The 25,585-nt window shown below is 33.9% G+C and overlaps 2 protein-coding genes across 3 annotated transcripts; one reads left to right on the forward strand and one right to left on the reverse strand.

Moving 5' to 3' along the window:
• Positions 1-1,807: 1,807 nt before the first annotated feature.
• On the forward strand, positions 1,808-10,036 carry LOC118273611 (L-threonine 3-dehydrogenase, mitochondrial). Of its 2 annotated transcripts, none has more exons than XM_035590665.2 (4): positions 1,808-2,002; positions 7,350-7,874; positions 8,787-9,053; positions 9,722-10,036. In XM_035590665.2, the coding sequence occupies exons 1-4, from the start codon at positions 1,906-1,908 to the stop codon at positions 9,859-9,861; spliced, it is 1,029 nt and encodes a 342-aa protein (XP_035446558.1). In that variant the 5' UTR covers positions 1,808-1,905; the 3' UTR covers positions 9,862-10,036. The 2 variants fall into 2 exon arrangements, with proteins under 2 accessions (XP_035446558.1, XP_035446559.2); XM_035590666.2 differs by lacking the exon at positions 1,808-2,002 and adding an exon at positions 4,623-4,781.
• A 497-nt stretch (positions 10,037-10,533) lies between these two features.
• Positions 10,534-25,209, reverse strand: LOC118273401 (transmembrane protein 18). Its single transcript, XM_035590350.2, has 4 exons — positions 24,994-25,209; positions 16,607-16,724; positions 14,964-15,112; positions 10,534-14,543 (listed from the first exon to the last, which is right to left on the reverse strand). The coding sequence occupies exons 1-4, from the start codon at positions 25,048-25,050 to the stop codon at positions 14,424-14,426; spliced, it is 444 nt and encodes a 147-aa protein (XP_035446243.1). The 5' UTR covers positions 25,051-25,209; the 3' UTR covers positions 10,534-14,423.
• Positions 25,210-25,585: the final 376 nt, after the last annotated feature.

Raw genomic sequence — 25,585 nt, forward strand, 5'->3', positions numbered from 1 at the left:
TCTGCTCCGCAGTCAGAAAGCTTACTTTCTTTGATTGTCACAGAAATTACCTAGTTCGGATATACGGGTTCCTAGAATAGATCCATTTAGAGTCAGAGACGTTCCATGTTTAAGTAAATGCCTTTAATCTAATAAGGCATTGTTCTTGATAAGCATTAAATAATTTAATGATGAATGAAATGCTAGGATGTGGACATAACAAATGAACATGTGGTTAAAGTAAGCACGTTTTCTTGCATAGGACAAAACGTGGCCATGTTTTTGTCTCGTCATGTAAATACCAGGTGAAGTGAAGCAAATTGCCTTTCCCACAAGTTTCTAACTTATCGGAAAATATCTAAAGTAGTTTTGATCTTATCTTGTTATTTAAAAAATGGCCCAAATGTAATTGATTATTCTCGAGATTTTTTAATCTGTGTGACTTATTTAAAACTGTGTTTTAAGAGTGACTATCTCTATTAGATAGGTAGATGGATACTTAGCCTTAGTTCTGCGTGTACCTACTAAGTAAGTGTCCATGATATGACTCTGTTTATAAATACTTTCTTGTTTCTAAAGAAACTATGGTATTATTCGAAAAATCTCCCTTATCACTTATGATACTAAGTTTTATACATCCTTTATTTTTACCGACTTCACAAAAAGGAGGAGGTACTATGTTCGGCTGTTTGTATGTTTTTTTTTTTTTTTTGTATGTTTGTTCATCGAATACTCCGTCAATTGTCGAGGGATTTTCAAAATTCTTTTTTTGTTCGAAAGTAGATAGTTCTGAGGTGGTCCCATTGTCACCAAGTTAGGATCTGATGATGGAATCTTAGAGAAATCGAGGGGGAGTTCCCTCAAATATTGTAGGGAACTACATAGTGATTTTGGTATATTCATCTAGAATTGAAGCATTTACAGTCAAAAAGTAACCTTTGAAGAGGTGGAACTGATGAAGAAGACCAGAAATGGCCAATGGAACTTCATACTCACATAGAAATCACAATAAAGTTAATTAAGTGACTGTGACAATACAAATAAATAAAGTAGTTACTGAGATAGAGAATTTTAACCGACTTTTTTTTGTTTCGATACTGAGTATCGCAACTAAAAAGTGTGAAATAAAATACTTTTTACAAAAAAATAAACCGACTTCACTAAAAAAGTTAAAAATAACTTTAATTTCGGAAGTCGGTGTAACAAACAAATAATACCCAGAAACACCGACTTCCGAAATTAAAGTTATTTTTAACTTTTTTAGTGAAGTCGGTTTATTTTTTTGTAAAAAGTATTTTTTGCATTCTTGTCTTTTCGTAAATATGACCCATTTTCATATCGAGTTTGGCAGTAGATACCTACTTACTTATTACATATATTGAACTTGAAGGTCCCACAACATGTTTGTGTTTCAATATTGAAACAACTGTGTAAACTGTAGATCACCAAAATATTGAAAAATGTAAAATTTCTCTCCTTTTATTAGGTATGATCGCGAAATATTAAATAACGAAAATAGTTTTTAACCTGTGGGCTCGTCAGCACCTTTATACAGCTTAGGAACTAATTTCGTACGTGACACACCCACCTTGACGCTTGCGGAATAAGTATAGGTGCTAAGCATATTCTTTGCAAAGTTTGGAGTGTAAAAAATTCAATGTCAAGTTTTTATTCAGAAATCAACGCGAGAGGCGACACACCCACCAAATAACTATATCGTGTTTTGCAACCTATGCTATAGGAAATAAGGCTCAATTTCTCTACGAGAGAAGTAATCATACGACTCACTCATACATGTAGACGTGGAGTATTAGTTTACAACCTGTTTTCACCTCACGCGAGAGACCCCTCTGTACTGTTTACCAGTTACCGTTTGTCTTACACAGCGTTTTATCGTGCGGTCTATCTGGCGCTATATTCATAATTATGTTCATAAGGAATTTATATCGAAGTGCTATTAAAATAAATATTAGACATTATTCTGGAAGCAGTTTAAAAAAACCACCAAAGATTTTAATTACTGGTAAGTTTTTTCGTAATTTAAAATTGGAACGTATTAATAGAGCATGTGCAATTACTTTTTTCTTAATTTCGTGTAACGCATTCTTTTATTTTTTATTATTCTAAAATTAATTTACCACTTTTAAAATTAAAGTGAATCTTTTCGGTCTTAATTTGGGAGCACTATAAATTATCGTTATATTATTTGCGTCATAATCGAATACGCTGTAAAAGTGAAAGGACCAATCATGAAATAATTGTGGTCTAGATTTCTCTAATAAGCCTAGCAGCCTAGGAAACACTAAAATATAATAAAGCTAAGTTTCAACGTTTTAATTTTAACCTATCGAGATCAAAGAAGCATGGATGTGTAGCACGAGAATAATAATAATAACACGCGTGGTTAAAATTTTATTGGATAGGCAGAAGCAAACTGCGTTAGTGATTGGTTTTATATTTTTTTCGAGTAATGATGAAGTTAATATTTTTAAGTCGATGGAATTTGATAAAAAAAAATAAGTAGAGTGAAATCATAAAAAAATATGTGTTTTTTTTTTATAATTCTGACCATAGACATAAAATGTTAAAACATTTTTTTTCTGGAAAATTTTGTGTTTTAAATCTGTTTTTTATTAGTGAGCATTGTACAAAGCCGAAGCTGCTCCTTCTAAAATATTTGGCCACCTTTTTTTTATAACTCTGTACTTGAATCAATACCTATAAAAGCCATTGACCATGTATAATTGTAAACAGCTGATTGTATTTAAAGAACTGTAAAATCAATTACCTAATCTTACGCAACAGTTGGATGCTGCATAAATCTCGATACTAATAGGTATAACGTTCCACGTGCTAACTTCTTTACGCAAAACTGTATATTAGAATGTGGATAGTAATAATCATTTGTTGCTCAAACGTTAAAAATATATCGCGTGAAATTACATAGGTATTATAATTAATTAGATTGTATCCATATGTAGGTCCGTCAGTCGGGTTAGAGGGATCTAACTGGCAGAATTTTGATGTTCCGAAATTTATTTGGCATAACACTCTTGACATCATCGAATACATATGGCATAAAAATTATTTAATATAATTATTGTTTGACCGAATGTTTACATATATGTCCTTTACAAAAAGCATATTCTAAAGATGGCAGAAATTTATTTGGCAAAAATTACTTTTGCCAAAGCTTAATTTCGTTTCAAATAAAGTTTATTTAATCTTACGCAATAACCGAATGCTGCAAAATATCGATACTAACATAACGTTCCACGTGCTAACTTCTTTGTTATAATAACCTTGCCAGAATCGAAGAGCTTGTGCTGACAGGAGAAAATATATGCGTTTATTTAATGCGGAAGAAAGACGTAGATAGCTGCGTATTCCTTCCGCATAATTTGTTTACACCCAGATAATATAGTGCGCAGATAATCTGTTACGTCGTAGTCAGATCGTCAGATGAATTAGCATCACAAAAACATGTTTGCTTGAAATACCCTTGTGTAATACTAACATTGTTTTCTTAAAGTTACATCAAGTACTTAGCAATTATAACATTGTTCATGAACTATGAAGGAAAATCTATAGTTTATTACAAAATAGGTCATATCACAATATGCATCTAAATAGTTTTATAAGGTACCTGTTGTTGAGTAGTGTTATTGGCTTTTTGTTATACCGTTCTATTCAATTAAATCAATAAATAGTTATAAACCTAGTTTATTTTATACGCGGAGCTGCGGACTACCTACCTAGCGAGTTTACCGAAGAAGCAGGAGTAGGAACGGGGTGGTTCTTAGTCTGACACTCCCTCTTGCCTCGCTCAAGGCAGGAGAAGTCATTGGATGATTTTTGCCTTTAAAAAAAGTTAGTTATAGCGTTGTTTATTAACTATGAAGGAAAATCTATAATTTATTACAAAATAGGTCATATAACAATGCATCTAAATAGATATAAACCTAACTTATTTTATACAATAGCTAATGGATACCTTATGACTGGCTGGCCTATTTGCTACCCACCTCGCAGTGGCATCTAGTTACCGCTATCCACCAATCCTGATGCATAGCAGTTAGATATGAGACACCAGCGTATGGAGGTCTGTAATATCAGAAGAGTAAGCGACTCTACCTGTTCCGATTTCACGTTTAACGTCAATGACACTTCAGTCTGATATCACACCAGAAAGGTTAATATATAAATGAAAACCAGTGTCGAATTCAAACCTCGCAGCAAGAGTAGATATTGCTAATTGTAAAAATTATACTTAGGGTGTCCGTTGCCCGGTAAGTAAGGGTCCAATCAAAAAGATACTTTTTAGGTTACGGCTTTCAGCATAGGTCTAAGGACAGCCTGTATAAGATTGGGGGTAACTCAATAGACTTTGGTACAGGGCCCGCCCTTGTTAATGTGGTACTGGTAAAAAATATTTTTAACTTTGGAACCATATGGAAATAATATTTATATCTATGTTACTCATCTATCGGTATCTGATACTACAAATATATCACAATGTAATATCTAATTTATTGTGACTTAGACCGAACATAGAAGACAATAACAAACGCGTATGACCTAACTTGCACTTATTCACCTTTTGAGGGAGATCCCTCCGCAGTCTCGACCGTTTCCCTCCTCGCATACTAGTCGTTTACTCAGTATTAATACATCGTGTCGTGCCGTATTTTACTTCTTAGTCTCTAAAATAATTATGTTCTTAAAGACATTACTACGGAGTGCAAACGTGAGATATTATTCTAGAAGCAGTTTAAAAAATCCACCAAAAATTTTAATCACTGGTAAGTGACGCGGGCGGTTCAAAATTGAATTTTAAATTTGAAAAATTAAACCGGAATTTTGCATAAATTGCGAAAATAATCATTTAAATGTCCACCCAAAAATATCGATGATGAAAATTATCAAAATGCTATGCTAAATATACAGACCCATATTATCCGTAAGACAAAGGAGACAAGAGTCCAAGGCGCCAGGTTACAGGGGGGCACCACGAGAAACGTGTGCCCAACTGCCAATAGAGGGGATGAGGCGGCTGTGTCAAAATAATGCATGAGGTTCTTAGCTAGGGCCCTCTCTAGGTTTAATCCATCTCTCACAGTAAAGACTTCTATTTTAAATTTATTATAACTTTCGTGAGACATACAAAATATATTATTATGTTATCGGCTTACTCACGTAACTGTTTGACGAGGAACTCGACTAGTTTCAAGCCATGCTAGAAGCTCATATTCATGACCACCGTGACACACGACGCGGCGACTATCGCGCTGCTACCCAGTAGCAGCTTTTATTTTCAAAGAAGTACCATAATAAATAGTTTACCGAAAATTTGATTACAGACTTATCATAGCCATTGTAAAAAGTGAAAGTAAGAAGTATATAGGAAGTGCAACAGGTTGTTTCTAATTATAACTCAAATAAGGATATGAGGCAAAACGGGTCAGAGCCCATTCGTCCCCTAAGATTCGCACCCTGTGCCCACTCGTCCCCTGCAACTTTTGAGGGGCCCATTCGTCCCCTGAAGAATATTTATTTTTATTCATTCTTGTAATATAAGTACATGTATATGTGTATACTGCAGCTTGGTAGTCCTGGTACAGTCGCGCAGAAACGCTGCGGACTACCTACCGATTTTACCGGGGCTCCGGCTACAAGCAGGAGAAGGAACGGGGTGGTTTTAAGTCAGTAAGAGTCTGACACTCCCTCTCGCCTCGCCCAAGGCGGGAGAAGGCATTGAATGATTTTCACACCTCAAAAAAAAAGCCTATCGACAGGTTATATATTATTATCATGACGGATTATCATTCATCATAGCTCTTTTTTTAATGATCTCTTATGATTTATTAAATTAATTCCGTTAATAAACTGTACACAAGTGTACTATGTTAACCGTTTCTTATGTAAAATATAGATAATTTATCTCAGGGTACCAATAGCCACCTGAATAGGTGCCGAATCTTTAACTTATATATTGTATATATAATAGAGGGGACGAATGGGTACTTCAAAAATAATATTTTTAATTAAAATATTAATTGGTCCCCTACCAGGAGACCAATGGGCACCTATATGGGGGCCGAATCTACAACTTTTATGCTGGGGGACGAATTTTAGGGGACGAATGGGCTCTGACCCGGCAAAACTGTATTAGAATGCGGATTGTAATAATCATATGTTGCTCAAACGTTAATAATAATTAGGTACTTGATATTAGGTATGTAATAATTACATACGTCAGTCAAATTTAATCTTTAATCGTACCGATCTGTACGATAGTTACGCTATCCTCGAGTGAGAAAATATACTAAGCATCAGGTTTTTGACGTCCCTGTATTAGTCTCGAATCAGGTAGACACATAGGTGGATGAATTAATATTAGACATAGGTAATCAAATCATAACATTTTGTTGGTACTTATTGAGTTGAACGAACTGGCCCACAATCACACAATCGTGCTTACAATTCCTTCAGGGCCGTAAAGTTTATGTTTTTCTCAGGGTCTCGTTTAGATACGCTGATAATCATTCTGTTTTCTGTATTGTAGGTATATAAAATATATCTGTAGCCTATAGGTTACCTAATACTACTATAGATACCTAATACTAGCTATAGCAAGTTGTCAATGAACTAAATGCATGTAAATGATTGTAGGTTATCACGAGATCTTCATAATAAATGTGGACTATAAATATTATAACTATAGCTTTTCCTCGTGACTTCGTTCATGCATAAAAGATACGTTTTGTTACGTTCGTGTTAGAGTTTCGAAAAATACTTAAATGACTTAAATGTCTAGAAGGACCAGGTGATATTTAGGTACATCAGTTAATCTGCAGTTAGTATTTTTGTAGTAGTCTACATTTTCTGTCAGGCAACTCTCTGTTTTTGATTTTAATTTTAATGAATCCTTTATGGGTTACGATGGTGGGACGGAAAAATCGCTTGACTTTTATGAATAATGGACTGGTTTAAAAATCTACAAGCTTAGGATCATCCTAAATCTGTGTACACATCCGCGTAGTTTAATCGTGTAATTAGTGTGTTGGCATTTTGATAAATTGATAATTCCTAATTACCTAATTAGTCAAGTCGTCATCTAGTGCGTGAGTAACTAATCTCACTCAAGATTTTAGGTACCGTAATGTTATAAGTATGTATTTGTATCATCAAGAAAATAATATTACTTTATTGATTAAGTAATTTATTTTTATCCACTATCACAACCATGCACGGTTTATGGAATCCATAATAAGTCTTTATAAAACCCTCTAGCCTCTAGCCTTAGATCAAAAATAGAATATTATTATATGGTATTACGTAATCATAAGATATGTTCTTTATCATTACAGGAGGTCTTGGTCAACTAGGCGTCGAGTGCGCTAAATACCTTCGAGGAAAATACGGGCGGGACAATGTCATCCTTTCGGATATTATAAAGCCCTCGCAAGAAATAGTTAATGATGGCCCATACATATTTGTGGACATTCTGGACTTTAAGGGCCTCCAGAAAACGGTCGTGGACCACAGGGTCGACTGGCTGATCCACTTCTCAGCTCTCCTGAGTGCGATCGGAGAGCAAAATGTTCCTTTAGCAGTACGAGTGAATATAGAGGGAGTGCATAATGTAATTGAACTTGCCAAACAGTATAATCTTAGGCTCTTTGTGCCGAGTACAATCGGGGCATTTGGTCCTGACTCTCCTAGAAATCCAACGCCAAATATAACAATACAAAGACCAAGGACTATTTATGGTGTGTCTAAAGTGCACGCGGAGTTGTTAGGCGAATATTATTACCATAAGTTCGGTTTGGACTTCCGTTGCCTGAGGTTCCCTGGTGTTATATCTAGCGATCCTCCCGGCGGAGGCACGACAGGTGAGTGACTCTTATTTTATTTTTTAGAACCCATTTTCCAGGTGCTAATTGGCCTATTAGGTAAAAATTATCAATAATAAGACATTACGCAATAGGCTCTGAAATCACCCTCATTTTTTAAGTTTTATATTTGGCTAGATACAGTGATGAACCAATGAACAAATAAGTTAAACATTTTATGTAAGTAGAAGTAAAATTGTTGAGTTACCTATACAAATGTGGCACAAAAGAATAAACATACCCATTAACTACTTCACGGTAGAGTTTGTTTAATTGGAACCGTATCGTCAGTAGTGAATGACTATATTCGCTTAGCAACATAATTTTGTTCATCTCTCCTAGTAAGTACCTACCTATTTACCATACGTACATATATACGTAGGTACATGTGTCAAATAATAGCGAGACTACTTCTTGTTTGTCAAGTGGCTTATACATATTCATATTTTCTGCCAATTTTTTTGCCAAAAGACCTTGAGCGTGTTAACTGACCATGTTCAATACGGATGTGACTTCGGTAAGTACCAACATAACAAAAAGGTTTATCTACTTATGTAGGTTGGTAATTCAAATCTTTAGGTATGGTTTTTGTTCCATATGGAAATATCAGATAAAGGACAATTTTAGGGTCTTTTTTATTTGGGTCTTAGAAAGCAACTTGTACAAGCATATACCCAGAGAGATTGATCCACCTGACGTATTTTTACAATACATATTTAAAATATCTATTATAAAAACCACAGAACACAGGTTCATGATATGTAGAGTCAGCGATTAGATCACTAATTGTTGATCGTGCCATCAGGTACTAGTAACTCAACATGTCTCTTCTCATACTTGCCTTCCCTAATAATCGTAGTTTCTTTTAGGCATCAGCCCTCAAAAGACCAATATACTCTTCTATCATTACAGACTATGCTATTGCGGTCTTCCACGATGTTCTTCGTAAAGGCCAGTACCAATGCTACCTCAAGCCAGACACGAGGCTACCGATGATGCACGTGAGGGACGCCCTTCGAGCCCTCGCAGAATACTTGGAGGCTCCTAATGAAATACTAAATAGAAGAGTGTACAACGTCACTTCGATGAGTTTTACTCCAGAAGAATTGACAGAAGCAATGAGCAAACATATTCCTGAGTTCAAGATCACTTATATGCCTGATAGTAGGCAGGAAATAGGTGAGTAAATAACGCTAGATGTTTCAATAGACAAGGAGATTTCAAAGTTAATTGCGCTACTACAGCAAGGTTAAAATGACTTTATAATAAGCATTTTGCAAACAGTCGTTGTTTAGTTTTCTATGTAGGTATAAATGGGGGATTGGAAAGTAGTTTTAATAATATACCTACATATTTAAGGGCTTAGGGTAGGCTGAAGCGATTGAGGATTATTATCTTTATCTCTATATATAAAAATCAATTGCTGTTCGTTAGTCTCGCTAAAACTCGAGAACGCCTAAACCGATTTAACTAATTTTGGTCTTGAATTATTTGTGGAAGTCCAGGGAAGGTTTAAAAGGCGAGAAAAATATTTTTAAGGCACTACAAAGTTTGCCGGGTCAGCTAGTTAGATATATTTTTGACTTTTTATCATTTTGCTATTCACAACCTTTAAAGTAAAAATATTTAGATTTTGACCCATTTCTGAACTTTTGTAAATGATAAAGTCAAAGTCAACGCATTTACTTCAATTAATCCTAAATTGGGTATTTTTGAAACCTTAAATTGAATTGTCCGTCAATCTGTCAGTGATAAGAATGCAAGAACAATGTATTATTCCCTTTTTTTAATCCTACTCCAGTTGTTATGTACAATGACATTTAAAACAAACTTTTTAATGTTTTCAGCTGATTCCTGGCCGCAAGTTTTCGACGACAGTGAGGCTCGGAGGGACTGGAATTGGAAACCAGAGGTCGACTTGGACAACCTTGTGAAGCTGATGGTAAAAGAAGTCAAAGAGAAAATTGTTGCCAATGGACTATCATAGTGCTAAAAAAATTAAACGTTTGAAAATATCTACACCGTTCATACAGAGGTATTCTGTTTGTGGATAGTGTTGATATTTGTTGCTAAATTCACATAAAACAATGCCGTCCAGTTGGTGCATTTAATTTTCTTTTAAATGTAATATAATTTTAAAATAAATAAATTCTAAATCCTAACGCTGTTTATGGTTTTATTCAAAGCTTAAAATTCGTTATACCTATTTAATATCAGGCCATTGGGTGATCAATATTATATCTATTGGCTAGGTCAGATACATAGCCTAGGTTTTACTAAAACCAGTTCTTATGACATTGGCCAAAGTAAAGGTTGCATATAATGAATTATACCTACGTTAGATAAATGTCAGATTTTTTGTATGATGTCGATTGAATGACCAATTCTTGAGGTAGGTTATAATTGTTATACCTAACTAACTTTTTTCCGCGACTTCGTCCGCGTGGAAAAATGACTTCTGGCAGAATTCGGGATTTTTAATGTCTTTTCCAATGTATATTCTTTGGCTAGTAAATGTCATTGTCGATTCAGTAAGTTATATTTATTGTGACATTAATTTATGAATAAATGACACATTAGACTTTTCAGTTCATTTGATTCGAGCATCGTTGTTGATGCCATTTATCTAGAGGGCAGGAAAAGAAATAAAAGATTAAAATATCGATCAATTCCTTTATTTAAGCATAAAACAAAATAAAAATCACCTTTGCTTAAAGGAATAATAAAAACAGTGTTAAGCATGTACATGTTTGCTACCTACAGATACATAATTAAAAAGAAAAAAGAACACCCCCGCCATAAGTTGACATAACTTGACATTGACAGCTACTAAAATTTAAGTGATGTTTACAAGGAAAAAATGCAAAATTAAAAAAAAATGTGGAGAAACTTATGACGGTGGTATAGAATGTCAAGAGGATGAAACTTAAAAATAAAATGACTTCCAATTCACACTATACACAACTCAGTCTTCGTTACGTTACTCATCGGCAACACGGTCGCTTATATTAATCCTATGTCAATATTCACTACATATGGACGTAACTTTACTATAGGCAGAACGTTCATTTCCTTGCTCACATATCAATGTTGCCGCGTAATTATTATGAGATGTATGCATACAGATAAAACTCTATTCTACTAACAATTTTTAATTCTAGCTAGGTATAGTGGTGTTTCTGTGATATTAGGACATTATCTATTTTCTAATTTTTCAAAATACTTATAGTAAATTCTACGAGAAATAATTTAACAATGCCATTCCACCTTATAGATCTAAGTGTTATTATTTATGTATTACTAGCGCAAAAAATTATAATAATACAGATATATAAAAAAATCAAATTTCTAGCCGAATCTAGCAAACTTAATTTTATTGCACCTTCTGTTTACTTTAATAATTATCACAAATCGTATATTATAGTCATTGTGAATGTTCGTTAATGGCACTTACTTCGTCTTGCGTCGGAAAACGAGTATATTTTATTTGAGACATTAAATATTGACAGAAACTTTGCATCAATAGCCGTTACCTAACTACAATAGTGAAAGTTAGTACAAGTTAATTTGTCTCTTAATTAAGTATTATTTATAATCTGTACTAAAACTTATGAAAATCTATGGCAAGTACTCATAACCGCCACTGAGTCAGACAAAGAAACATTCACAACAACAATGAAATTCGTTTATACTTTTTACAAAACGAATTGGTAACATTTATACATATTATATATATTGTACAAATTAAAACAAAACATACGTTGTTTAATAACCTCCCCAAATAACTATACACAAACCACCAATTTATTATGACTGATGAAATCATACGACAAGTGATTCTGATTGGCTGTAAAAATGTTGGCCAACCAATCACGTTCATTTATTAGAATTGACCACAGATGAAATAGTCACCTGTCAAAACTAAATGATCTCTGGCATACTATCTGACACCATATTTATAATACATGGCAACTTATTAATAAAAATAGAAAAAAAAATCAAATACAGAAGAAATGCAATATACACAGGTGGTATGAACGAAGCAAATTAGTTAAGTACATAAGTTACATAATAAAAAAATGCAATTAGATACAAAACACGGAATAATTATATTGAGTAAATACAAAAAAACGATAACTAACGGTGTTGGATATACAATGATATTAATACAATAGGTAAATATTCGGTATTTTCTTTACATATTTAGGTTTTTCAAAGTCAATTTCACGGTGAAAGCGGCTATGCAATAGATAAAGGCCTAATTTCAATACAAGCCTTTTTTTAATAAGTAAGTATTTTGAATTATTATACACTTTATTAGTTAAAATTGTGACGCATACGTTATTAAAATCAACATAGCCACATAGATTAGATTTTTAATAAAAGAAAATTGTTTCGTGACTCCGCATTGTAGAGGGCGCTAGTTTAGTATTCAATACCAAGGTATCTTATTGTGACAGCTGGTCCAATATCAATAGGGACTTTACGTCTCACTAGCGCCAATTGATTACCACAAAATGTGCGTGTGTTCAACCAGAGACGGATTAGACATAGCGGGCGCCCTAGGCAAGTACCTCAAAGGCGCCTCTAGTTTCTTTTGGCGTGGCCATCACGGCGCCCTTTTATAACCTGGCGCCTTAGGGACTAGCCTAGTTAGCCTTAGTTATAATACGGCTCTGTGTTCAACATGTCATTATCAGGGTTTTAGGAGCATCCGGAGCTGCGGACAACCTAACAGGTTAACGGGGCATAAGTGAAGAAGTTAAGTCCAGCTTAGGCACTTCATCTTTACAATTCGATTTTAATACCGAACAGATTTTAATGGGTTGTCTCGATCCTTCTAACATTTCAATGTTTAGCTTATTATTGTCTTCAATACAAACTTCTTCGTTAAGTATTGTTGTTTAAGGACATACCTAGAAATATGTTCTTGCATCTACCTTTACCTACATCTATTAATTAAGTTGATATCTAGCTGTGACTACTATTAAGAGAACGTTTTGTTAATAATTCTGAAAAGTTTTAAAATATCTGATATTTTAGCGAATGTGTCAAATGTTTTGCGCCAAATCTCCCAAATGTAATTTATTTTGGAAAACGCGGTGCGTTATTCTGGTATTCCAAACTTTAATGACTTTCTTTTCTTTGGAAATTTTGATATACCTTTTTACATAAAAATGAAAATTCCAAGAGCATTAAAAAGACACATTCGTTGTTAAAACAGACATTTTCATTTAAGCCATTTTTTAAGAATATTGTATTCCTATCTACTTACGCCAAATTACAGGCGAAATTTTAGTTAATTTTAAATTTATAACGAAGAAAAAAAATTACGCTTTAAGTATTTTTTACGGCCATATTAGCTTTCCAATTTATTACTCGACCCTGGATTACAATGAGGCTTGCGTAAACTACGTCTCTGCTTCGTTCAGCAAACTAAATTGTTCACACATTACGTTAACAATATATTCTTCCATAACAATTTGATATTTAACGTAATAACTTCCTCATTCATTAAACTTGTTCCAAAAAATCTTTGTTTCTACATGGATTGTGACGTCATATAAATGCTTAAGACTTCTTTTTCAAAATATCATTGTGGCTACTAGCCACTGGCCACATTGTATACAAATACATAAAATGCATCGATAAGTATTCCATGGTTATGCAGTGTAGTCATAGCAATGTTTTGACATTTTTGTTAATGGCAACCCAACGTCATGGGTGAATAACCTTTTGACAGTTACAGTGTTAATTAAACACACATACACTCGTGTCACTATTTAAAATTTTTTAGAAGTTTTTAGCAAATTGCTTCTCCCGTGTTCCGTCGAAATCCAAAATTCATCAGTGTTGTTTTTGACAAGACCAGATTATACCAGATATTTAAGTGGCAAGCATAATTGGTTCTGAGACGTATAAAATTTCGACCTAAACTCTGTTAATTAACAATACAATAGCATCAAACGTAATAATACAAAAAAGTAACGTTGTGGTTACAATAAGTAGTAATTTCCATTTACCAAATTAAGTGACGATTATTTTCCACAAAGGCAAGGCAAAATAAAACTAATAATTAGTTAAAAATATTAACGAGACCTTGTAAGGAGTTTATAACGCAATGGATTTGTATGTAATTACTTCAATAGAGTTTCTAGAGAGGAAATGGACGAGGAATAAGAAAAGCGAACAAAAATTCACCGATTTATAATATAAATCAAGGTGAAAACTTTAATTGAATCCGTTACGTGCTTCTTAAACCGTGAAGTATTATTTTAACAAGTAATTTCATTACAAGCACTAACAAAACGTACGACGCACGCGCTATAGAACAATAGCCGCCATTTTAAAAACGTTTCAATAAAATATTTACATTTAACCGTCTCATTTGTTGTTTGCCGGACATTATCCCGATTTTTCATTTAAAAAATAATTAATTATAAATAAAATCACTGCGTCATATGCCTAAAAATTAGATTAATCGTATTCCGTCATAATGCTAGCAAAAATATTTTGATTTATCGATACCTAGGTAATTGACTTGATCGATTACTCCGCCTTCAGGTGCTGTCGTTGTTCCCTGTTCATGTTCATTTCTTTCAAGCGTTGTCTGAGCTGTGCCTTCTTTAGGTTTGTCATGATCTGCGTAGATTGGTATAGCCAGGAGCCCTGGAACATTAAAATATTACTTTAAATCGTTGTTTTGAACAAACATTTTGACTGAAAAGAATAAGGTATTATGGTCACTTTCAAATAACGGATACTTGTGCAAGTGTGGCTACCATTATTTTCCAGATATATAGTCAAAGTATACTAAAAATATTTTACCATAAGTGAATATCAATCATCACTTTTCTATGCAAAATAGAAAATTAGAAATTCGCTGTAACCAGTAAACTATGATGATGATCTAACCGGGAAATTAAAGAATTGGTTTACGAAAATCAATACCTGCATCGCAATGACAATGCCTACCTAGACACTACCAACCATAACACTCCGGCTCATTAAACAGAATAAAAACAAAAACAATCAAAAACTAAATCAATTACGATAATATCTATATCGTACGATATATTATCTACTTACCACCATTATCATGCAGTTCAGCAGTATAGGGATGGAGAACACGACTGATATAAACAGTCCTTTACTATCGAAGTACTGCTGCCTAGAGAATAAGGTCCAGTTTCGTGCAGCAACCTCGTTGATGTTTTCCGAGAAATATACTAGCAACACTGAAATAGAAAATAAGATAAAATTATAATGGGCACTTTGAATGATTATAAACAGATATTATTTTTAATCGTTTTTCGTTTTTTCTACTGCAGTCAAAAATAGTAACAAACAGAGGCGGATGAATACCAGAAAGCGCCCTAGGCAAGCACCTAATTGGCGCCCTTAATTTTTTTGGCGCCCTTGTCTTGTCTTATGTAACCTGGCGCCCTTGCCTAGTTTGCCCTAGGGATAATACGGCTCTGGTAACTAAGATTAAGGGCTGACTGATATACGGGCCATTTTCGTAAGTTATATTATTGGGTCGCGCTGTAGCTTGAAACGAGACGAGTAATCTTCCGTAAATAAGCCGTTTTACATGTTTTAGTAATTAATTTTAACATTAAATCATAAAGTTTCCTATTAAAGAACAGCTGTTGACAGGCTCAATTTTTTTTTCTTTAACTCCGTGCCACAGCCGTGGCGTTACCGTATTTATTTGAACTAAGATATAATAAATTTTCAGAATACCTACATGAAATAACTTTCACTATTTTGACGCAGTGCCAAATTACTGCAGAGGCGCTTTCTGTGGTACCGGCAGACGTAAACTCACTTTGAATGACGTAGGATGTAAATAAAAATGTAAACATGATGTATCTACTTTCCTGTCATGACAAATGCATCCTTATTTATTTTCAGATAGGGTACAAAGATGCGGTAGTCAAAACACTGTGATTGAAAAAGAATTTTTCGCCAGGATAGCAATTTTGTATCATGCTCGAGAAAGAAATGTGGATGCATATATGAAATACGTATAAATACAGCGTAAAAACCCACTTGTTTTTAAAGACTTGTCTAAGAACTATTTGTAAAGGGTGACCTCCAAACAAATTATAGGCTAGGCAGTAGGTATGAACGGAGCCATTTTCTTGTTTATATGACAGTTACAAATTGGTATCGCGACATACCTAATAGGTACTTTGTATCAGTTCCCTGGACGTCAAGACAAACGACAGTTGGGGCGGACCGTAATTGATTTACGAGTCTAGGAAATATCACTAGTCAACTCACTGCGTAAAGATTATTGTAGTGACCAAAAAATTATGTATTGTGATGAGCTGTGTGTTTGACACAACGCACATAATAAATATTTAGCGCATTAGCCGTTTCAATTAAAATGTTTAATAAAAACAGTACCAAATTAATTATTATGTTTTCGGCTTACTCACGTAACTGTTAGACGAGGAACTCGACTAGTTTCAAGCCATGCTAGAGGCTCATATTCATGAGCAGCATTCCGCGACACACACGACGCGGCGATTGTTGCGCTGCTACGAGCATGAGCCTCTAGCATGGCTTGAAACTAGTCGAGTTTCTCATCAAATAGTTACGTGAGTAAGCCGATAACATAATAGGTAATTAATTTAGTATGTCTCACGAAAGTTATAATAAAATACCAATTTTATATTTAGTTCAGTCACAAGCTAAATATAGAACATAAATAAAATACTCACATAATATTATGAACAATATCACTTGGAAGTTTCCATAGTTCCTAGTTGAGAAGCATGTGAAGGTAATTATGATGTGGAACGATATCAACGCTATTAGCCATGGGTCGCGCCATTCAATCTGAAATGAAAATTAAATGAGCATTTAGTTGATACATTCTATAAACAATATCATCAGTAGTCTTAAATATAACATCTGCTAAAAAAGGCCGCCTTCCAGAGATGAGATTTCTTATCTCTTTTTTTAAGGGCGGAGAAGCATCCACTGACTTCCCCCACCTTGGGCGAGACGAGAGGGAATGTCAGACTCTTACTGACTAAAAATCAACCCGTTCCTACTCCTGCTTTTCAAGCCCTGGAGCCCCGGTAAACCCGCTAGGTAGTCTGCAGCTCCGGATCAGGCATCAGCTGCTATACAGCCCCAATTTCTCGGTAGCTGGTCACAGTTTAAGGACATAGCCAGGTCCATGTCCCAATAAAAACCTCAAAAACCTCAATAATTGTAAGGTTTCTAATCACGGCTCAGACGGGTGACCAAACGAATATTGGAATGTAATTCAAATTGGCGTAAAGCTGAGCAAATCTATACGAGTGTAATATGTACCTATGTACTTTCTGTGTTGTTCGGAAGCCGTATATTTTAAATGTAGAAATGTAGGCTGAATAAATAAGTACGTAGATATTAAATATAGCCAGATAGACACCTCTATATCCTGAGAGCAAAATAAAAATGTAATAGAAATAGAATTGCGTAATTACAAATACGTCTAATGACTTCTCCCGCCTTGGGCGAGGAGAGAGGAAGTGTCAGACTCTTACTGACTAAAAACCACCCTATTCCTAGTCCTGCTTTCCGCGCTGGAGCCCCGGTAACCCGGAGGAGTACTTTTTTGTTTTAATGATCTCCTACATTATAACTGGATCAAAAGTAACGGACATTAGCGATTATATTTCGGAACAGATTGTTGCAACATCGATAGTGTAAGTAATATTTCTTTAGGTGAAACCAATCTACTTACACGGAAATTTCTAGATACCTACTTAATTGTCGTTACTATTTATTACCTTTGAAACACTGTTTTGAAAAACAAACAAATACACTGTCATACAACGTTTATCGGTCAAGGTTACTAAAGTCGAATAAGATTGCTTCTATATCGATTTTATTTCAAAACGTGATATTTTAATCATAATAATGGATTACCGGCGCGTGATTATTTGATGTCGTCTGTTATTTCATTATTTTGAAATATAGATAATTATTTATCTGATAAAAGCTTTATGTGACCATATTACCTGTGTACACTACCTAGAGGGAAACTACTGAACACAAAAGAGTAAAAATATAACTTATATAAAACAGTGTTATGGGTCTAAATGTAGTTAAATCTATAACTAAAACCGACACAAAATGCTTTATTAATTTCCTACAACTTCCGAAAAGTGATAGTAACAAGCTGAAGACGTTTGAACGGCATAGACTAAACAAACCGCTTCTATTCTATATTTACAAAAGTTCGACTGATCGAACAAAGACCGCTCATAATATCAGAACTAGGTTTTATAAAATCGAAGTAAATATTTCAAAATCAACATTTAACATGGTAAACTTTATAGTCTTACAAATTGTAATTGGCCTTAACCTTAGAAAAATGTAGGAGTAAACTAAGAAAACCTCACAGAACTAGTATTATGACTGCTACTCGTCAGGTCTTTAATAAAAATGCTTTGACACTCATATGAATGTACAGCTGTACATAGTGTACAGACAATATTGTCTTATACAAATTAGGTATCATTGAATTCATGTAAGTAATTCGGATCGACAGAGAAAGTTAAGGAACTTTTTCTAAGATTTGCTGATGACAGTTTTTATAGTCAGCTGCATATGAGTAACTTCTTATTTGCATCTAGTAAATTCTAAGCTAATTGCGAATTAGGTCACACATCGGATGCGTCTCATCCAATGCTGGACATAATTATGCTGCCCACGTAGTCCCCTCCAATGACCCAAGTCTACATAGAGACTTGAGAGGTTATTGCCATAGAGTTGCAATACGACTCACGATCGATACGCCACTAGGCCTTATGTTATAAAGACAGGTAGCGCTGCTGTACAGTTCTATTATTCTAATTTGGTATGCACTATTTAGATACGAAAATAAATATTGATTCACTACAACGACGGCCATTGGTTGGCTACAGAACTAACAAATAAATAAAGAAAATATGGCGTCGTCAAAAAGCGTATAATTTAGTAAAAAAAAAACCATTCCCGTCTCTGTACCGAATCTTTTTTTTACTTGAATACTAAATAGTTACCTGCATACATACATAGTCTCATGTCTATCTCCCATGGGCATAGGCAAAGACGCCAGTTGCTACAAATCTTACATGCCTCTTTCGCTTCATCAACAGTCAACAGCAAAAGAATGATTCTTTTCATACATGTTCGTCGGTTAAGGGAACTTTCAATTTGACCCTTCTTTAATATAGCCAATCTGGTCTGTATACGTCCGTCTAGGGCACCCACTACCGACCGCCGTAATCATATCCGACTTGTATATTTCTTTCGTAAGTCTGCTTTCATTCATTCTTTTTACATGTCCAAACTATCGTACCATTCCGTGCTCAATCTGACACAATAGTTGACTGCACATATTCTTTATTATTTTTTAATGTTAAAAATCTATTGGAGGCAGGCAAAATCTATTGGCATGGAGACAGCTTGATGTACATAGGTTCTTGTGTAGGCGTATGTAATTAGGAAGTCAGTTTCGAGACGAATGTTAAATACTTTATTAGCATAACCAGATCTTTGAGCGGTTTAGATAGGTAGCAGCATTTCTACTATCTTTTTACTTTCTCTGATCAGTCAAATTAAAGGAAGCTTATAAAACCCATACATGGGGTTTTAAGGATTAATGTTTAGGGTAGACTTTTGAAGTTGTTTTTGGAGAATAATAATTATAACATAAAACAATCTTTGGAATGTTATCACAATTTACTAGACAGAGCGTTATGTCTGCTACTGATAGCGACTTTCTTTTGCCCTATAAAGATTATCGCACCGGACGACGGAAATTTCCTTCGCCTTGAACTTAGTTTACTTACTTTAAAATAAATTATAAATAATTCATTCCAAGTTGAATATTCAATTTAATAATATATACAGAATCTACTAATATTTACATAACAACTTAAGTAATATTACAAACGCGAAAGTTTCGAAGAAATCTAGACGTTTTTAGTTCATCATGAATTTTATACGCAAAACCTAACTCAATCGACTACCTACGTGTTATGTAAATTCGCAAACTTAGGCGAAAGTTGAATCTATTATTAAAATTATTATTTACTAGCTTTTGCCCGAGACTTCGTTCGCGTGGAATAGTGACTTCCGGCAAATTTTTGGTTTTAACCACATAGTTCCCGATCTCGCGGGATCTCTTCAAAAATGAGATGTGGAAGATATTCCAGGGAACTCTTCAAAAATCAACATAATGAGCTTAATACTCACTTAGGGCATTGAAAAAATAGTTTAAAAACGGACTTAAACTAACTTAAAACTAAAGAAAGCTACGAATTACGAATTTATAACAATTAAAAAAGAAACTATATTACAACCTATCCTCTATGCTATAATAACCAAGCTTAAACTAAATAATTTAAAAGAAACGACTTAAATCTAATCTAATTAAAAAAAAAATTAGACTTACAATTTTATTAAAAAAACTGACTACAGTAACTACTAATAATCGATATCAAACTAAACCTACGTTAAATAGTTTAACCAAAAAACCAGGAAAACCCAACAAATAAACTTATTAATTGACAAATACAACGAAACCAATTTAGAATATACGAAACAGCAGGACCACTACAGACAAATAATCATACGACTGATAATACACTTTTTCTACGATAGTACCGAAGCGCTCGGCCGATACCCAACCAAATGTATGTAACGAAACCATAGCGCGATCTATTTCGATCCCAACGCCATCTATCGAGGATAAAGACAACTTGGATTATTTATTTATACTCCGTTCGGGCATTTTCTTTGTACTAAAAGTTTAATTATATTGATATTATTTTTTTCATACCTTTTTACTATTTATTTATTTTTTTCGATAAATTAAAACAATAACATGAACCGAAGTCGTGTAACGATCGACATAGAATTATTTATAAATAATTTATTTCTTATTTTTATTTTTTGATTTTTGAAATAAAAATATATTTATGTCCTTTCTAAGGTTCTAAACTATATCTGTACCAAATTTCAACCAAATCCGTCAAATAGTTGCGGAGATTAATGGTATAAGCATAGAATGTTCGACGTGATTCTTTAATTTGACATAACTTTTTTATTTATGAACCGATTGACATGAAACAAACACTAAATGTAAATTTAAGCATCCTACAATATATTCGTGAAAACCGCATCCAACTCGGATCAGCCGTTTCTGAGATTAGCGCGCACAGACGAACAGACAAACAGACAAACAGACAAACAGACAAACAGACAAAAAAAAGTTAATTACATTTTTGGGTTCGACATCGACATAACAATAACCCCTGCTATTTTTTTTATTTTTATTTTCAATGTACAGACAGCACTTTTCTACGATTTTATTATATGTATAGATATCTAAGTGAAAGTTACGGATTATTTTATTTATTTCATATTATTAGAATATCACGTTTAGACATTTGGAAAAGACGTGGTAGTAGCAAAATATCAAAAGATTTGCTGCTCATGAATATGAGCCTCAAGCATGGCTTGAAACTAGTCGAGTTCCTCGTCAAACAGTTACGTGAGTAAGCCGATAATATGATAATTAATTTAGTATGTCTCACGAAAGTTACAATAAAAATATCAAAAGAAATAAAATATAGGGAACAAACTAAGCCTAATCTCCATAAATATTAATACTATTCAAAGCACTTCTTCTATGTTACATTATAATTTAAATTACATAAAAAACTACAATGAAATGTAAAAACGTTCGCATCATTAACTATGTAAATATCTCTACATTGTTCAATGATAACATTTTACATCAATGACCACAGAGCCTGTTTATATGCTGTTGCCAAGTGGAGTCACGTGATGGGGCGTTAGCGAATTTTGTTCAATAAAAAATAACGCGAAAACTACAAAATCTTTTTTTGTAATCGGTACAAATTAGAGCCAGTTTAAATAAACATCTACCTACCATCTATACTATGTATTTTAAATACTAATACGAATTGCTATTAAAACATTACAATATTACCCACGTACACAAAAAGTCGGAAAGAATTCAAATTTCAAGGATTTTTGAATAAACTTCACAAAAAAGAGCCTCATGAATATGTATTAAGCGAAAATGCGAATGGCAAGACCTGTATAAAGACTATTTCTGTACAACTACATAAACAAGAATCGTGATAAAGACTAGCCTAACGAAATTACAAGCTAACGTCATATCCAAGTCTATTCTGAACCGATAGCGCCAGTTCAAGGTCATCGCAGCTATGTATTTAGCTACCAATGTGGTTTCAGAACATCATTTGAAGTTCTAATGTCTTAACCGCATTCAAACAGTCACGGAATAGCGCAGTATTTGGTAATCATTACCATCTTTGAAGCATGGTTGCTAATCATAGTCTGTGGGTTTGATTTGCAGATGCAAAAAGATTTAGGGACTATTTCACAATGTCTGATTAGTTAGTTTCTGGTAGTCTAATCGACGGATAATATCGTGTATCTTCGACACATAATAACAAGAAAACAACTAGGCATTGTTAAACAGGAATAGGGTCTCGGTAATCTTGGTTGCCCATTGTAAAGCATTAAATTACTCCCACAGAAGAATAATTAAAAAAAGAAGACACCTAAAAAGTAGCTAAGTACTTCACACGTATGGCATCGAATATCTGGCACCTCGATCGCCAATTACGCTACAAGCGCCCTCTATTAAAAGCAAAATTAGAAAGTGTTTCATCTAACCTTTGTGGGCCTCACACACAAGATTAATTTGCAATAATTCGCGCATGTGAATCGTTAGTCTCACTACTGATGACCTTGATTAATATTTGACGAAGGTCAAGGTCGGGCGTGAGTACACATTCATACAATAAATGTATTATTTTCCTCTTTATATAAGCAGAACAATAAATCTGGTTACTCAATTCGGATGTATTATTACTTAAATCTATTTAAAATTTCAATTAAGTCTTTGACTGCCAATAGAAAACTGTTGAAGGCTAATCCTCCGCTAACGTTGGTCACCGGTGACCACTACGGCGTTCAATGTGTTAAAAATATATTGTTTGCATTTTGCTATCTCAATTCGTAGGCAGCTTTTAGATTACCTATTTACCTAAGTACAGTAAACATAGCAAAACTATAACGCGTCATAACGAGACTTGTCTCGTGCTAAAATCACTTTTGCCGAAAATAACTTATCAAATCAACTGTATTAGATAAAAGATATGCTAGTATTTAGATATTGGTTGTATCAATAAATAATAATACCTGTTAGGTACCTATACAAATGTATTATTTAATACAATCTATATTGCTTATTATGAAGAAAAGGGAATGGACTGTTTGTCTGCATTGAATAGGCTCTGAAACTACTGGACTGATTTGCAAAACTCCATTGGAAAGCTTACATTTCAGAGAGAAACATCTACAACAGAATCTGGACCTACTTGAGAGCCATTGACTAAATTCCACGCGAAGGATGTTGGCACAAAGACACATTTGTAAATAAACAAATCAATGTTTATGTATATTCTAAGATAGATACAAATTTAAATAGTCAATCAGATGTGTGTGTCACTATGTAAACAAACTATTTTACACTGACCTTCAGTAAATATTACATTGCATGATTCAAGGTCAAGGTGATTAAGTAAATAAACAACTTCTTAAGTAATAAGATAATTAAGTTTTTTTAATAACATTGAAAAACGATAAGATAATATCTGTAATACAAATACAAAAAAAGAATTTTAATAAATAAAAATTACTTAGCCGAGTTTGGCTCAGAAAGAAACTCAAGAACCGCAAATAGAATTAGCTCATTCTTCTTTTGTCCGGAGAAAGTTTTTACAACAAGTAAAATAGGTAGGAAAACTACAGTATGATATTAATAAATCATCATGCCTTTTTTAAGGGCAGAAAATCATCCAGTGACTTCCCTTCGCCTTGGGCGAGGCGTGTCAGATGTCAGATGTGGGCGAGAATGTCTTCTGTTATTCGTGAAGTGTGATTGCTTGCCTCATATATAACAAAATATTAATTTTGTAACACCCTATCACATGAATTCAAGAATATTAACTATTAAAGTAACAGTTGTATGTATGCATTGATAAAAATGTCACAGAACATATAAAAATATTTCATTATCACAAAGTGGTTCAGTTTTCATATTTTTGTAGAAGATAGTACCAACACGTTGATAACCCGAAACAAGTAAATAATAGTAATTATGTCATTGTGATTTTTATCAAACAATCCCACATACAGAATGCTGTTGAAGTTAAGATTATGTTTTAATTGAGTTGCTTTAGTGAATGGCTTAAAAATTAATGCTGCTGTTGTTATAGCCTCGCAGCCGCCCATGCCAAACACCAGGTGGCCAGAGCCCAAAGAATTTATTTTATCATGGTAATATTTTGTTGCTAATATGTTTCTATTTAGTATCATATGCAATGTTAAAAAATAAAAAAATGTTGTATACATGCTAGTCCATGATGAGTATTAAGTATGCTATGATGTTTAAGTGCCTACCAGGTTCATGTTGACTTTGACATTGGTAGTTCTAATAAATACAGTTTCAGCATTCACTAAAAACATGCTCCTCATATTACTTCAAAGACCTTCTAAAAGAGTTGTAAAGTATGTGTTACACTTTCATAAAAACACAACATTGTGGTATTTTATTACATAAAGGTGTTATAAAATGTGTTGCTAAGTCTCAAAACAAACTTACTATATTAGATTAAACTGCTATAGCCCTAACTAGGTATGACCTTCTACATTAAACAGTTTACACACATTTAGTTGCTAGGTCCAGTTTTACTTGTATAAGAGAAGTTATATTATGTTAATTTAACAACCTTTGCTCTCTAATACCGGCAAAACAATAGTAAAATGATAATTAGCTAGGTACCGACCGAGAATTCCGTAGGCCGTGGTTGCCAACGGACTCGAGAAGGCGACGTAATCAAAACGTAACCGCCCAGATGGGACAACTTTAAGTAATTAATAAATTAACCATCATTACACTCTCACATTACATGTATTAAAATAGTAACACAGTAATCGCAATTCATATAACTTCACCGTATCGTACCTATACATAGTGTTAATACATAATGCCCATACTCACACTGCGGAGATATGATATAAAATCCGATATTTGATTAACTTCCACAAATTCCTCCATGTTGAAAATTTACACGTAAACACAAAATACTTCAAAATTGCTGTTTTACTAAACGGTGTCTTGATATCACGTTATTTACTCAATACATCAATGAAATGAATGAGACGGACGGCGAATGACTCTCACTCGCGAGCTGGCAGCTCTCTAGCTTGATTGACATTGACAATTTCATATTTGACATTAAAAGATATAAATAATGACATTCACTATTGTGCTTAAAGATTGCCATAGGAAATATTATTTTGGTTGGGGTCTTCACTTTGGTCTTGTAAGTTTGTCGTGGTTTGTAGTACGTGTACAACGTGACTACGTGAATACAATTTACATAGGCCAAAACGATTAAGAAATTAATAGATTTTTTCTTGAGCCGACAGGGCTCGAAGTTTTTGTATACACTTAAACATTTACAGCTTGGCAAAAAGAGTATGGAATAATTGAGGGCAGTGCTGGCGTTAGGAGGGGGCGAGATGGGCCGATGGCCCAGGGCGACAAAGCCTGGGGGGCGCCAATAAAATTAAAAACTACTACTAACTTT

Source organism: Spodoptera frugiperda, chromosome 1, assembly GCF_023101765.2.
Source record: "Spodoptera frugiperda isolate SF20-4 chromosome 1, AGI-APGP_CSIRO_Sfru_2.0, whole genome shotgun sequence".
NCBI classification, from domain to species: domain Eukaryota; kingdom Metazoa; phylum Arthropoda; class Insecta; order Lepidoptera; family Noctuidae; genus Spodoptera; species Spodoptera frugiperda.

Bases quoted from the DNA above. Each gene is read 5' to 3' on its own strand.
- LOC118273611 (XM_035590665.2), top strand. From the start codon at position 1,906: ATGTTCATAAGGAATTTATATCGAAGTGCTATTAAAATAAATATTAGA. The intron at 2,003-7,349 runs GTAAGTTTTTTC...TTATCATTACAG, and splicing joins ACCAAAGATTTTAATTACTG to GAGGTCTTGGTCAACTAGGC. The intron at 9,054-9,721 runs GTGAGTAAATAA...TAATGTTTTCAG, and splicing joins TGATAGTAGGCAGGAAATAG to CTGATTCCTGGCCGCAAGTT.
- LOC118273401 (XM_035590350.2), bottom strand. From the start codon at position 25,050: ATGGAGGAATTTGTGGAAGTTAATCAAATATCGGATTTTATATCATAT. The intron at 16,725-24,993 runs GTGAGTATGGGC...TTTTCATTTCAG, and splicing joins TTATATCATATCTCCGCAGT to ATTGAATGGCGCGACCCATG. The intron at 14,544-14,963 runs GTAAGTAGATAA...TTAATGTTCCAG, and splicing joins TGAACTGCATGATAATGGTG to GGCTCCTGGCTATACCAATC.